At 41.7% G+C, this 15,772-nt stretch overlaps 1 protein-coding gene across 4 annotated transcripts in view; it reads left to right on the forward strand.

Moving 5' to 3' along the window:
• The window catches only part of LOC140195180 (uncharacterized), an 82,328-nt gene that overhangs the window by 20,673 nt on the left and 45,883 nt on the right, over positions 1-15,772 (forward strand). For 3 of the 4 annotated variants that reach the window (XM_072253087.1, XM_072253076.1, XM_072253097.1), the window contains exons 3-5: positions 10,783-10,878; positions 11,066-11,144; positions 13,715-13,829. In XM_072253087.1, coding sequence (XP_072109188.1) covers positions 10,783-10,878; positions 11,066-11,144; positions 13,715-13,829 — 290 coding nt within the window. The remainder of the gene's footprint in view (positions 1-10,782; positions 10,879-11,065; positions 11,145-13,714; positions 13,830-15,772) is intronic. The other variant, XM_072253106.1, reaches the window with a different exon arrangement.

A 15,772-nucleotide genomic window follows, 5' to 3' on the forward strand; every position in this document is an offset into this window, starting at 1 on the left:
AGAATTTTAAATACAGTGGATTCCAGTTAAGTGGGCCTTGGTTTATTGGAGCAGCCACATATTTGAGACCATTCTTAAAGAACAAAAACTAATTGACCAATAACTGGGATTCCCTTTATTTATTTGTGACATCATGAGCACAGGCCTGGATAGTATCCAGGACATCTTCATGAAGCGATGTCTCAGAAAGACGGCATCCTTCATCAAGGACCCCCTTCACCCAGATCATGCCTTGTTTTCATTGCTTCCATCAGGAGGGAGGTACAGAAGCCTGAATTCAGGAACAGCTTCTTCCCCTCTGACATCCGATTTCTGAATGGACATTGAACCAATGAACACTACCTCACTACTTGTTTTATTTCTATTTTTGCACTACTTATAGAACATAGAATAGTACAACACAGTACAGGCCCTTTGGCCCACAATGTTGTGCTGACCCTCAAACCCTGCCTCCCATATAACCCCCCACCTTAAATTCCTCCATATACCTGTCTAGTAGTCTCTTAAATTTCACTAGTGTATCTGCCTCCACCACTGACTCAGGCAGTGCATTCCCCGCACCAACCACCCTCTGAGTAAAAAAACCTTCCTCTACTATCCCCCTTGAAGTTCCCACCCCTTACCTTAAAGCCATGTCCTCTTGTATTGAGCGGTGGTGCCCTGGGGAAGAGGCGCTGGCTATCCACTCTATCTATTCCTCTTACTGTAATATCTTGTACACCCCTATCATGTCTCCTCTCATCCTCCTTCTCTCCAAAGAGTAAAGCCCTAGCTCCCTTAATCTCTGATCATAATGCATACTCTCTAAACCAGGCAGCATCCTGGTCAATCTTCTCTGTACTCTTTCCAATGCTACCACATCCTCCCTATAGTGAGGCGACCAGAACTGGACACAGTACTCCAAGTGTGGCCTAACCAGAGTTTTATAGAGCTGCATCATTACATCGCGACTCTTAAACTCTATCCCTCGACTTATGAAAGCTAACACCCCATAAGCTTTCTTAATACCCTATCTACCTGTGAGGCAACTTTCAGGGATTTGTGGACATGTACCCCCAGATCCCTCTCTTCTTCCACACTACCAAGTATCCTGCCATTTACTTTGTGCTCTGCCTTGGAGTTTGTCCTTCCAAAGTGTACCACCTCACACTTCTCCGGGTTGAACTCCATCTGCCACTTCTCAGCCCACTTCTGCATCCTATCAATGTCTCTCTGCAATCTTTGACAATCCTCTACACTATCTACAACACCACCAACCTTTGTGTCGTCTGCAAACTTGCCAACCCACCCTTCTACCCCTACATCTAGGTCGTTAATAAAAATCACGAAAAGTAGAGGTCCCAGAACAGATCCTTGTGGGACACCACTAGTCACAATCCTCCAATCTGAATGTACTCCCTCCACCACGACCCCCTGCCTTCTGCAGGCAAGCTAATTCTGAATCCACCTGGCCAAACTTCCCTGGATCCCATGCCTTCTGACTTTCTGAATAAGTCTATCATGTGGAACCTTGTCAAATGCGTTAATAAAATCCATGTAGATCACATCCACTGCACTACTCTCATCCATATGCCTGGTCACCTCCTCAAAGAACTCTATCAGGCTTGATCTGCCCTTCACAAAGCCATGCTGACTGTCCCCGATCAGATCATGATTCTCTAAATGCCCATAGATCCTATCTCTAAGAACCTTTTCCAACAGCTTTCCCACCAGCTTTCCCACCACAGACATAAGGCTCACTGGTCTATAATTACCCGGACTATCCCTACTACCTTTTTTGAACAAGGGGACAACATTCGCCTCCCTCCAATCCTCTGGTGCCATTCCTGTGGACAACGAGGACATAAAGATCCTAGCCAGAGGCTCAGCAATCTCTTCCCTCGCCTCGTGGAGCAGCCTGGGGAATATTCCATCAGGCCCCGGAGACTTATCCGTCCTAATGTATTTTAACAACTCCAACACCTCCTTTCCCTTAATATCTACATACTCCAGAACATCAGCCTCACTCATATTGTCCTCACCATCATCAAGTTCCCTCTCATTGGTGAATACCAAAGAGAAGTATTCATTGAGGACCTTGCTCACTTCCACAGCCACCAGGCACATCTTCCCACCCTTATCTCTAATCAGTCCTACCTTCACTCTTGTCATCCTTTTGTTCTTCACATAATTGAAGAATGCCTTTACCCTAATGGCCAAGGCCTTCTCATGCCCCCTTCTTGCTCTTCTCAGGCCCGTCTTAAGCTCCTTTCTTACTTCTCTATATTCCTCAATAGACCCATCTGATCCTTGCTCCTAAACCTCATGTATGCTGCCTTCTTCCACCTGACTAGATTTTCCACTCAACTTGTCACCCATGGTTCCTTCACCCTACCATTCTTTATCTTCCTCACCGGGACAAATTTATCCCTAACATCCTGCAAGAGATCCCTAAACATCGACCATATGTCCATAGTACATTTCCCTGCAAAAACATCATCCCAATTCACAACTGCAAGTTCTAGCCTTATAGCCTCATAATTTGCCCTTCCCCAATTAAAACTTTTCCTGTCCTCTCTGATTCTATCCTTTTCCATGATAATGCTAAAAGCCAGGGAGTGGTGGTCACTGTCCCCCAGATGCTCACCCACTAAGACATTTGTGGCCTGACCTGGTTTGTTACCTAATACTAAATCTAGTATGGCATTCTCCCTAGTCAGCCTGTCAACATACTGTGACAGGAATCCATCCTGGACACACTTAACAAACTCTGCCCCATCTAAACCCTTGGAACTAATCAGGTGCCAATCAATATTAGGGAAGTTAAAGTCACCCATGATAACAACCCTGTTATTTTTGCACCTTTTCAAAATCTGCCTCCCAATCTGCTCCTCGGTATCTCTGCTGCTGCCAGGGGGCCTATAGAATACTCCCAATAGAGTAACTGCTCCCTTCCTGTTCCTGACTTCCACCCATACTGACTCAAAAGAGGATTCTGCTACATTACCCTCCCTTCCTGTAGCTGTAATATTATCCCTGACCAGTAATGCTACCCCTCCTCCCCTTCCCCCTCCCCCATCCCTTTTAAAGCACTGGAATGCAGGAATATTGAGAATCCATTCCTGCCCTGGTGCCAGCCAAGTCTCTGTAATGGCCACTACATCATAATTCCATCTATGTATCCAAGCTCTCAGTTCATCACCTTTGTTCCTGATGCTTCTTGCATCGAAGTACATGCACTTTAGCCCTTCTACCTTACTACCTTTACATCCTTTATTCTGTTTCTCTTTCTTCAAAGCCTCTCTGTATGTTAGATCTGGCTTTACTCCATGCAGTTCTTTCACTGTTCTATCGCTCCGGGTTCCATCCCCCTTGCAAATTAGTTTAAACCCTCCCTTACTTATTTAACTATTTTATATACAGTATATTTACTGTAATTCAGTTTTTTCTCTATTATTATGTTTTACATTGTATAGCTACCACAAAGTCAACAAATTTCATGACAAATGCTGATGATATTAAACCTGATTCTGACACTGTGCTGCTTAATTGGGACGTGAGACTGTTGCTGAACAGTTTCTAACTAGCATCAGTCACGTGCACTTGTATGACTGTTGGACACCAGACTGTACTTCGAGTGAACAGTTTTTAAGTAGCATCAGCTGCTTGAGTTTCTGTTTAAAAAGCAGTGATTTTTGTACTGATGGTTGGTGAGAAGTAAGCAGTAAAGCAATCTAGAATTGTTTTCCTCACTGTGATTTTTAAGCATTCAGGCTTGGATATGCCAGAAACAGCTGGGAGTGAAAATGAAACATTTCACTACTTCAACAAGTTAGAAATTACGAAAAATTTGAAGGTATCTACAACCATCTTGAATGTTACAATGAAAATGCAGTTTTGGGGGATTCAGTCATCAATAGCATTGTATGAAGGCAGTATCTGCACTAAGTGTCTGTGTTGATTTTGTTCACTTACCATCAATCAAAAGAACACAGCAGTGTGTACTGGATGAATTCCTCCTTCGATTACTATTAGGAATTAATACACATTTATTTTTTTTTTTAGGTTACCAGAATTTATCCTCCTCAGCCCCAATCTCCTGTTTTCTCCCCCTAACCTTTGCCACCCCTACTAATAAAGAACATATCAACCACCACTTTAAGTATATCCGATGACTTAGCCTTCACGGCAATCTGTCGCAATAAATTCCTCAGATTTACCACCCTACTGCTAAAGAAATTCCTCCTCATATCTGTTCTAAAGGGACATCCTTCTATTCCGAGGCATAGAGTGGGGGTGATATTAGAATGGATAGAGGATTGGTTAACTAATAGAAAGCAGAGAGTTGGCCTACCCCTGCTCCTATTTCTTATGTTCTTATGAGACTGTACCTCCTTGTTCTAGACTCCCCCACTATCCTCTCCACATCCACTCTATGTAGACATTTCAATATTCAATAGGTTTCAATGAGATCTCCCCACATTTTGCTAAACTCTAGCAGGTAAAGGCCCAGCACCATCAAATGCTTCTCACACACTTTCACTCCTGGGATCATTCTTGTGAACCTTCTCTGGACCCTTTCCAGTGCCAGCATATCCTTTCCCCGATAGTGTTCCTCATAATACTCCAAGTACAGTCTCACCAATGACTTATAAAGCCACAGCATTATATCCTTGCTTTTATGTTCTAGTCCTCTGTAATGAATGCTAACATTGCAATCGCTTTCCTTACTAACAACTTCAAAAGGTGTTGGAAAAAGACCCTTAAATTACTTTAGGTTTGACTGTAAACCGTGGAAAATATTTATGAAAAATTACTGCTAAGTAGCACTATACAATAATGTACCCCTTATTGTATTGAAAATCATCATGTGTAAGTCCCCCTCCCCTCCCCTCCCCTCTACTTCAATGCAAGAAGATTATACACTTATTAATTTCAGTTTTAGTTGTAATTAGTTGGTAGCTTCTGCTTCTCTACATGCTTTCCTTTTCTGACCAGGCCAAACATTTAAAGCTTTCCATGCCAATCTCTAAACTTGCATCTTTAGTTTCTCTCCCATATCTCTTTATATTCTTCATCGTCCATTGATCTAGTCTACAATTTGCATTAAACTATTGACCACCGAATTTCCTTTCCTAGCTTTGTTCTGTGATGTTATTAATAATCTGTGATGCTCCCGATTAATACCAACTACCTACTCTATCCTTGCAGGTTGCAACCCAGTCTCCAACATCCCTTTTCTCTTATTGGGTTGAGTTGTTCCCTTCTTGCACATGTTTTGTTACCATACGAGGAGACATCATCAGTGCACTGTTGATTATGGAGTGTCCTCTGAATGCTTGGCTTTTAGATACTTATCAATCAACTGATTGGTCACTATTTTGGAAACTCAGTTGTAATGTGTGGAGGCAATCTAATCGCTCATTGGTTGTGTGGCGGACTTCATGTGTTGTGGTCTGGAGTTTTGCCTGCCTTGGCTCATAAATAGGATCGAATCTACATGTTTGTTTATAGTATTGTTTGTGAAAAACCACGCTTGTAGGAATTCCCTTGCATGCAGTGTGTTTGCTTGTGCCATGACTTTCACTGATGCCCAGTTGAATTTATGTCCCCCTCGATCTTCACAGGTAGAGACTAGGGAGAATTCGTCATGCCGCTTTACAGCCAGTTGATGTTCATGGATTCTTTTGGATAGTTTTCTCCCAATTTTGCTGATGTAATATTTGCTGCAGTCCCTGCATTGGTCTTGTCTAATAGTTTGGTTTGTTCTTTTGGTCTGCAAGGTACTCTCTTCAACGTTGCTGTTGGCTTATGTGCAACTGAAATTCTATGTTCTTGGAGCAGTCGGGCTGTTATTTCCAAGATTTTTTCAGATGTGTGGAAGGACAACCTGTTTGGTTGTTTCTTGGTTGGTGCATTGTCAACCTCCTGGGCATCTTCGTTTGAAGTTCTGTAGCTATCAGTTTTGTACAAATACTTTAAAGAGGTACCTCTCCGCTTAATCCTTTAGTTCTGCTGTGTGTGTCTGCTCTTCGGAACAAAGTTTTGTTACGGCTCTTGTTGGGTACATTTGGATGATTGCTCTGATAATTTAGGATCTGAACTGTATGTGTTCCCATATGATAAACAGAAGTTTCCAAAGTGCCTTCTGTGATTCTACTGAAACAGAAACTGAGGGGAAACTACCATTCTTGGACGTGCTTGTCTCTTTTAAAGCATTTGCACAAAACGAATATTCACAGAACTTCATTTGAAGATACCTACGAGGTCAACAACACACCAACCAAGAAGCAACAAGACAGTGGACCCTCCGTACATTCGAAATATCTCAGAAATAACAGCTCAGCTGGTCCAAGAACATGGAATTTCAACCACGCATAAGCCAACAGCAATATCGAGGGGAGTACTCTGCAAACACGTGGCATGCAAGGGAATTCATAAAAGTGTTGTTTCCCGTGAACAATTCTGTAAACAAACGTGTAAACCTTGATCCTTTTTTTGAACCAATGCGGGCAAAATTCCAGACTGGCATTCAGAGGACACACCACAATCAACAGTGCACTGATGATGACTCCTTGTATGGTGACAAAAGTTTGCAAGTAAATTGCCAAGATGAGAGAACAATTCAACCCAATCATCAACCACTGGAGCTACACATTTTCTGAATTTATTTCCAATCCCTTTTCTTTCTTAGATCTCTTTTTTTTTTTTAGAAGAGTCGTAGCCTCCTAGATCGTTGCTCATCCTTCCCCAATCTTCTCATTTGAAATCCTTTGCCAATGTCAAAACAGATTCTGTCAAAGTTCCTAATGAAACATAGAGACATAGAAAACCTACAGCACAATACAGGCCCTTCGGTCCACAAAGTTGTGCCGAACATGTCCCTACCTTACAAATTACTGGGCTTACCTATAGCCCTCTATTTTTCTAAGCTCCATGTACATATCCAAAAATCTCTTAAAAGACCCTACCGTATCCGCCTCCACCACCATTGCCGGCAGCCCATTCCACGCACTCACCACTCTCTGCATAAAAAAAACTTACCCCTGACATCTCCTCTATACCTACTCCCAAGCACCTTAAACCTGTGCCCTCTCGTGGCAGCCATTTCAGCCCTGGAAAAAAGCCTCTGACTATCCACATGATCAATGCCTCTCATCATCTTATACACCTCTATCAGGTCACCTCTCATCCCCCGTCGCTCCAAGGAGAAAAGACTGAGTTCACTCAACCTGTTTTCATAAGGTGTGCGCCCCAATCCAGGCAACATCCTTGTAAATCTCCTCTGCACCCTTTCTATGGTTTCCACATCCTTCCCGTAGTGAGGCAACCAGAACTGAGCACAGTACTCCAAGTGGGGTCTGAAACATGTCTGTTTATGATATAGAAAATTAATCCCTTCTTGTTCTTCCCAGTCTTCATACAGTTTTTGATGTACACTGTTGTGCCGAAGTCTTTGGGCACATATATGTAGCTAGGATGCCTAAGACTTTTGCATACTACTGTAACAAAGGATGTTGGGAATTGCGAGGATAGGGCGCTGTGGAGGGGTGTGGCACAGGTGGCAGAGAAGCAGTACCGGGGCAGGGAATTGGTCTGGGTGCACACACTCAAAGCGAGGTCATTTGACTCCAAACGATTGGTTTATTGATCATTATAAAAAGTTTCTTGCTCCCTCCCCTCTCTCTTCTCCTTTTCCCAACCATAGAAACATAGAAAATAGGTGCAGGAGTAGGCCATTCAGCCCTTCGAGCCTGCACCACCATTTATTATGATCATGGCTGATCATCCAACTCAGAACCCCGCCCCAGCCTTCCCTCCATACCCCTTGATCCCCGTAGCCACAAGGGTTATATCTAACTCCCTCTTAAATATAGCCAATGTACTGGCCTCAACTGCTTCCTGTGGCAGAGAATTCCACAGATTCACCACTCTCTGAGTGAAGAAGTTTTTCCTAATCTCGGTCCTAAAAGGCTTCCCCTTTATCCTCAAACTGTGACCCCTCGTTCTGGACTTCCCCAACATCGGGAACAATCTTCCTGCATCTAGCCTGTCCAATCCCTTTAGGATCTTATACGTTTCAATCAGATCCCCCCTCAATCTTCTAAATTCCAACGAGTACAAGCCCAGTTCATCCAGTCTTTCTTCATACGAAAGTCCTGCCATCCCAGGAATCAATCTGGTGAACCTTCTTTGTACTCCCTCTATGGCAAGGATGTCTTTCCTCAGATTAGGGGACCAAAACTGCACACAATACTCCAGGTGTGGTCTCACCAAGGCCTTGTACAACTGCAGTAGTACCTCCCTGCTCCTGTACTCGAATCCTCTCGCTATAAATGCCAGCATACCATTCGCCTTTTTCACTGCCTGCTGTACCTGCATGCCCACTTTCAATGACTGGTGTATAATGACACCCAGGTCTCGTTGCACCTCCCCTTTTCCTAATCGGCCACCATTCAGATAATAATCTGTTTTCTATTTTTGCCACCAAAGTGGATAACTTCACATTTATCCACATTAAATTGCATCTGCCATGAATTTGCCCACTCACCCAACCTATCCAAGTCACTCTGCATCCTTTTAGCATCCTCCTCACAGCTAACACTGCCACCCAGCTTCGTGTCATCCGCAAACTTGGAGATGCTCCATTTAATTCCCTCATCCAAGTCATTAATATATATTGTAAACAACTGGGGTCCCAGCACTGAGCCTTGCGGTACCCCACTAGTCACCGCCTGCCATTCTGAAAAGGTCCCGTTTATTCCCACTCTTTGCTTCCTGTCTGCTAACCAATTCTCCATCCACATCAATACCTTACCCCCAATACCATGTGCTTTAAGTTTGCACACTAATCTCCTGTGTGGGACCTTGTCAAAAGCCTTTTGAAAATCTAAATATACCACATCCACTGGTTCTCCCCTATCCACTCTACTAGTTACATCCTCAAAAACTTCAATGAGATTCGTCAGACATGATTTTCCTTTCACAAATCCATGCTGACTTTGTCCGATCATTTCACCGCTTCCCAAATGTGCTGTTATCACATCTTTGATAACTGACTCCAGAAGTTTCCCCACCACCGATGTTAGGCTAACCGGTCTATAATTCCCCGGTTTCTCTCTCCCTCCTTTTTTAAAAAGTGGGGTTACATTAGCCACCCTCCAATCCTCAGGAACTAGTCCAGAATCTAACGAGTTTTGAAAAATTATCACTAATGCATCCACTATTTCCTGGCTACTTCCTTAAGCACTCTAGGATGCAGACCATCTGGCCCTGGGGATTTATCTGCCTTCAATCCCTTCAATTTACCCAACACCACTTCCCTCCATGATTTCCCTCTCCTTGCCCCCTTCCCACTCTCAGTCCACAACAGAGGTGCATATCAGAATTGGGTATATTATCACTCACATATGTCATGAAATTAGTTTTTTTGTGGCAGCAGTACGGTGCAATACATAACATTACTAACCATATATATACTGTATGTGCATAAGACTTTTGCACAGTACGGTATTTTTCCTAATTCACGACTTGCTCAATTATTTCTCAATTTTAAACTCTCTGAGCAAGATTTTGCCACCTAATCATGTGGTTCACTGTTGAATTTTGCCTGTTGACATTCCTGTGAAGTGATTCGGACTGGGTTTATTATGCTAAGGATATCAAATAAGTGCAAGTGGTTATTGATTGTAGTAATTTACTTAATGTAATTATGCATTTTAACAATATTTTGTGCATAAGAATGTAATAAAAAAAGCAAATACCAAATATTTGTATGTCAAAAAAGCTATGTTTTCCAAGTGTAACTCATTTAGAGAGACAGCACAGTACCAGGCCGTTTCTGTTCTATGTGGCTGTGCTGCCCAATTACATCCATTTGACTAATTCTGAATGTATAAGACATGGCTCACTTTATCTGGAGTTGTTCTTGTATCTCTAATGCAGTTTTTATTTTGAAGGTTCGATTTTTTCCTAAATCCTTCGTCTTGATACTTCAACTGTTCAAACTAAACTAAACCAAAATGTTGAGGATACATTTTGTATTATTTCTGTTTTTGCACTACTGTTCTTGCAATCTAATATACGTATATACTTCCTGCGATTTATTTATTTTCTATATTTATCATGTATTGCATTGTACTGCTGCCGCTAAGTTAACAAATTTCATGACATATGCCGGTGAAGTTCTGATTCTGATATTTGAAAATCCTGAAGTTGAGTCCAAAGAACAGAATATGTTAATTCTTCTAGTTAATTATAAAGGAAAGGTACGTCGCATCTGGAGTTTCTCCGGTTAGTGGACGATTTCCCTCCGTGCCTCTCTGACGTAGTGGGGAACCTCGTACAAGGCAAGTTACAGCAGTGGTTTGCCACTGCCTTCTGCCGGGTGAGTTTCCAAAAAGATCACCAGCTCGTAACCCAGCACGGATGGAAAGCGTGCAGGGGAGCCGGCTGGATTCGAACTCAGGACCTTTCGTCTTGACATCCGGCATTTTATCAGTGCTAAAAAGTGGCTTGCTCTATTTTATATATTATCTACAAAAATAAGTTCAAGAGGAGTGTTGTCTACATATGTGACTTGCCTCCTGTCTCCCAAAGCCTTACTAGTATCTAAAAGGTACATCAGGAATGTAATGCAATGCATAACACCTGTCTAAATTAGCCTATAGCTGTTCAAGAAGTTGAGTCAGTTATCTCAATCACAATGAATGCCTTGAATCTCTGCTTGATGTAAATGATTGCAAAATGATGAAGTAATACACATGCTTGGTTCCCACTTGATCTACTGTATTTCCATTTCAGAAAATGGACAGCAAAGCCACTGGCTTCAATTGAAACTGAATACATAAAGAATCTTAAGCAGCAGATTTGCCTGTTGGAATTAGAGACCAGTTTTCTATATCCTTTAGAATTTCTAGAAAAATAAAACTTAGTTCATATCTTGTATGTAATCAATAATAAAACCAAACATAAGTTATTTTGTTTTTTATCTATTAGGAATAACCATCACAATAGTAAACTCTAATGTTCTGTCAATATTGCTGATAACATTTTAAAAATTTGCTCCTTAACTGCAAGTATTAACACGAGAGCAAGCTAAGAAAGCTGCGAGTATTCCACCACAGATTGCACAGGAGGCAGAGAAAATGCTGAATGAAATGAAGGTATTTACAACTATGTCCTAGCAGATTTTTACAAATTTGAGTTAAATACAGCACTAATGTGAAAACACTTTAATATGTTCAGCATCCTCGATGTCTAGGGATGTTGGTTTTTAATTTTCATGTATGTATTGTTCCCTTCTTCTGTAGCATCATTTTCCCATTGTTTTTCCCTTACTGCTTGAAGATGATGAATTTGTATTGTATACGTCCTCCAGTTCTAGCAGTTCTCCATGATTCTTTGTTCCAGATAGCTGTCTGATGAATTTCCCTTCAGATAGTTTGAATGTGTTTTCTACTTTGTCCTACAGGCACACATTCTGAGTTTACTATTTCTGAGCTATGTACTAAGCACTTTCATTCTAGTGGCTCTGTGATCTCCTTAGACAAATAAATGAACCATGTCTTTAGGCTTAAATAGCCTATCCCTATAACACACTTACTACAGTTTCCCATTCATTTAGAATTAGAAACGAAAAAATAAATTATTCATACTTATTGTATTTTAATTTCTTAATAGTTTTTTATGTTTAAATGTTTTAGTATGTGCTTTTATTTTTCAATTTTAATTTTAAATTTGTTTTCCCTGTCAAGGGTTCTCAAATGTTTCTGATATTCAGCTACACTTAAAGACTATCAAGACTGCTTCCCAGTTTTAACAGGTTAGGCTTTACCCCAATCTTGCCTCATATGATAGGCTGTTGCAGTGTTCTGGGACCTGAGCATATCAGGTCTGCTCATTGCCGATGTCTTGCTGTATCTCACTGCCTGGACTTCCAAGGTGGTTGGTCAGGATGTCTGGCCCCTCACATACGTATCAATTCAAGAGGGAATGGACATAGATAGATAGATATACTTTATTGATCCCGAGGGCAATTGGGTTTTGTTACAGCCGCACCAACCAAGAATAGAGCATAAATATAGCAATCCAAAAACCACAAACAATCAAACAACAAAATGCAAACTATGCCAGATGGAAATAAGTCCAGGACCAGCCTATTGGCTCAGGGTGCCTGACCCTCCACGGGAGGAGCTGCAAAGTTCGATGGCCACAGGCAGGAACAACCTCCTGTGACGCCCAATGTTGTATCTCGGTGGAATATGGCCGGGGTCCAACAGCAAAAGGTTCAATATCCGGTCTACAAACACATTCCTCGATTGTAATATGACCCGGATTGCACCATCTGTTGTTCTAATCTAGTTTGATTCAGTTTACTCAAGGCCGAGATAAATGAACAGGTGAATCAAGAAGTGAAGAGATCAGTTAGGAAGGTGGAGTTGAAGCCTTGTACACCAAACAGCATTATTTGATTGAATGTTTGAGCTCGAATTACTTGCTCCAAATATTTCTTATATTTTGATATTTTTAAGCATGATTTCTTCATATGTGCATTCTGTTGTTTTGGTGGTATAGTTTAGCTTTCTTGACTTGTTAATACTATGCTGTGGTGATTAGACAAGGCTGAGTATACGATTGCCATGTATCTTTCAACATTTCCCCTTGGTTATCATGAAGCCCTTTGAATGATATGTATCATGCTTTTTTCTTCAATTACAACATTTTACATTTATATATTAAGTTCAATCTGTCTGGTTATGATAACTTATTGTGGAGTCATACACTGAAATAGGCCTTTTGGCCCTCTGAATCCATAGTGACTGACAGAGATCCCTTTTTACTGATCTACATAATCCTTTTTTAAAATTCTCCCCTCATTCCCATCAACTCCCCCAGATTGTACACCTACTAGAAATAATCTATTGATCCACATGTCTTTGAGATGTAGTAGGAAATCAGAGCACTCGATGGCAGGACTCTGCAGAGAGTGGTGCGGACAGCCCAGCGTATCTGTAGACGTGAACTTCCCACTATTCAGGACATTTATAAAGACAGGTGTGTGAAAAGGGCCTTGAAGGATCATTGAGGACCCGAGTCACCCCAACCACAAACTTTTCCAGCTGCCACCATCCGCGAAACGGTACCGCAGCATAAAAGCCAGGACCACTGGCTTCTTCCACCAGGCCATCAGACTGATTAATTCACACTGATACAATTGTATGTCTATGCTATATTGATTGTCCTGTTGTACATACTATTTATTACAAATTACTATAATTTGCACATTCTAAAGGAGATGGAATGTAAAAATTTTATTCACGTATGTGAAGGATGTAAGAAATAAAGTCAGTTCAGTCTATTCAGTTCACTCAGAGGAAACCTATGGGTTCACAGGGAGAATATACAAATTCCGCACAGGCGGGGTTGAACCAGGGCCCTGGTGCCGTGAGATAGTGGCTTTATTACCTGCACCACCCTGCTCCTGCAACTCAATTGTGCAAGTACAACCCTGCCCCATACTCCAAACTAAATTCTTTTTTAATAACCTTAATGAAAGGCATATTAAAAATAGCTCCAGGCTGTTAGGAGAACTGGAATGAACAAAGGCAAAAGCAGTTGAAGCAGACTGTAGATTAACTAAAAAGTATGCAAATTAAAATTTTACTTTTTTTTTTGATTTTGAAAAAGTACATAAGTTCTCAGGATGTTTCCAAATTATCTTTAACTTTTATAGGAACTGCAGGCTGAAATTGAATGTATCGAACTGGAAATTAGGAAGAGAGACACTCAAATTGCAACATCAAAGTCTGAGAAGGAACTTTTACACAGAAATCTTTATTCAGCACAAGGTGCCATTTGGTTAATTTTATTTTTAAAGAATTCAAATGTGTGGTTTAAATACATTATTCCTGAACGTGTCATATAGTAAATAATGAGAGAAGTCAACCAGATTTCAAGCTCGGATGAGAATGGCCAAATTTCCTATTTCAGTTTATCCATCTTGGAAAGCCCCCCTATGCCTTTCTATTCCTTAAATGAGTTAGGGTGATGGAAATACCTGTCTAGAATTTGGTTCTGAATATGAATCATTCTGTGTAACAAAAAATTCTGACGGCCTAATCAGTGGCAGGAGCAGGCCACATCAACAAGGTTTCTCGCAGGTCAGCGACGCATGTTTAAAAGTACAGAAGGGACAAGCAGGGCGGCCATTGTTGGGAGTAGGCCAGTGGTGAGAGTAGGGGTGTCAGGCTTTGGCTCTAAGGAGGTTTCGGCTCGTAAGAGGCATTGGCTCTGGGTAAGTTTTTGTTAAGATTCTCTTTTTTTTTCTCTTACTGTACCTAGTGTAGTAAATGGCTGTTGTGTGTTCTTCACGCCGGATGTTGGAGACTACGTCTGTAAAGTGCATCCTTGAAGACACTGATAGGGATCTGGAGCAGCAGCTGGATGACCTTCAGCTTGTATGGGAGAGTGAGGAAATAAATGATCAGAGTTACAGGGAAGTAGTCACCCCTGAGTTGCAGGAGGTGAGTAGCTGGGTGACTGTCAGGAGAAATGGAAATGTGAATAGGCATTTGGCAAAGAGTACCCCTGTGGCCATTCCCCTCAATAATAAGTATACCGCTTTGGATACTGTTGTGGGGGATGACCTCCCAGGGGAATGCCACGGAGACCGGGCTCCTGGCACTGAGCATAGGTCCATCGTGCAAGAAGGAAAGAGGGAGAAGAGGGGAGTGATAGTGATTGGGAAATCAATAGTCAGGGGAACAGACAGGAGATTCTGTGGACTTGAACAGGACATCCGAATGGTAAGTTGCCTCCCTGGTGCCAGGGTCAGGGATTTCTCAGATCACATTCACAGTGTATTTGAGAGGGAGGGAGAGCAACCAGATGTCTTGGAAAATATTGGTACCAATGACCTTGGAAGGAAAAGCAAAGAGGTCCTGAAAAGCATGAGGTTGCTTATTAAGTTAAGAGCCCATGGAATTACAGGGAAGTTATTGGTATAATTGGAGCATTGGCTGATTGGTAGGAGGCAGCGAGTGGGAATAAAGGGATCCTTTTCTGGTTGGCTGCCAGTGATTAGTGGTGATCCACAGGGGGTTGGTATTGGGACCACTTCTTTTTACGCTGTATATCAATGATTCAGATGATGGAATAGATAGCTTTGTTGCCAACTTTGCAGATGATAAGAAGATTGGTGGAGAGTCAGGTAGTGTTGAGGAAACGGGTAGGCTCAGAAGGACTTAGATTAGGAGAATGGACAAGAAAGTGGCAAATGGAATACAATGTTGGAAAATGTATGGTCATGCACTTTGGTAGAAGAAATAAATGTGTAGACTATTTCTAAATGGGGAGAAAATGGGGAGATGCAAAGGGACTTGGGAGTCCTTTTGCAGAAAACCCTAAAAAGCAACTTCCCGGTTGAGTCGGTGGTGAGGAAAGCAAATGCATTGTTAGCATTCATTTCAAGAGGTTGAAAATACAGAGCAGGGATGTGATGCTGAGGCTTTATAAGGTACTAGTGAGGCCTCACCGTGAGTATTGTGAACAGTTGTGGCTCTTCCTCCAAGAAAAGATGTGCTGGCATTGGAGAGGGTTCAGAGAAGGTTCACAATGAAGATTCTGGGAATGAAAGGGTTATCATACCTGTAACATTTGATGTAAATCAGTATTTATCACTCTTCCTAAGAAACCTGGAGCAATAGAATGTGAATTACATAGGACCATAAGTTTAATGAGTCATAGCACCAAGATACTTATAAGAATTTTGATGACAAGAGCTAAAAGTAAG

The sequence above is a fragment of the Mobula birostris genome, chromosome 1 (genome assembly GCF_030028105.1).
Source record: "Mobula birostris isolate sMobBir1 chromosome 1, sMobBir1.hap1, whole genome shotgun sequence".
NCBI classification, from domain to species: Eukaryota; Metazoa; Chordata; class Chondrichthyes; order Myliobatiformes; family Myliobatidae; genus Mobula; species Mobula birostris.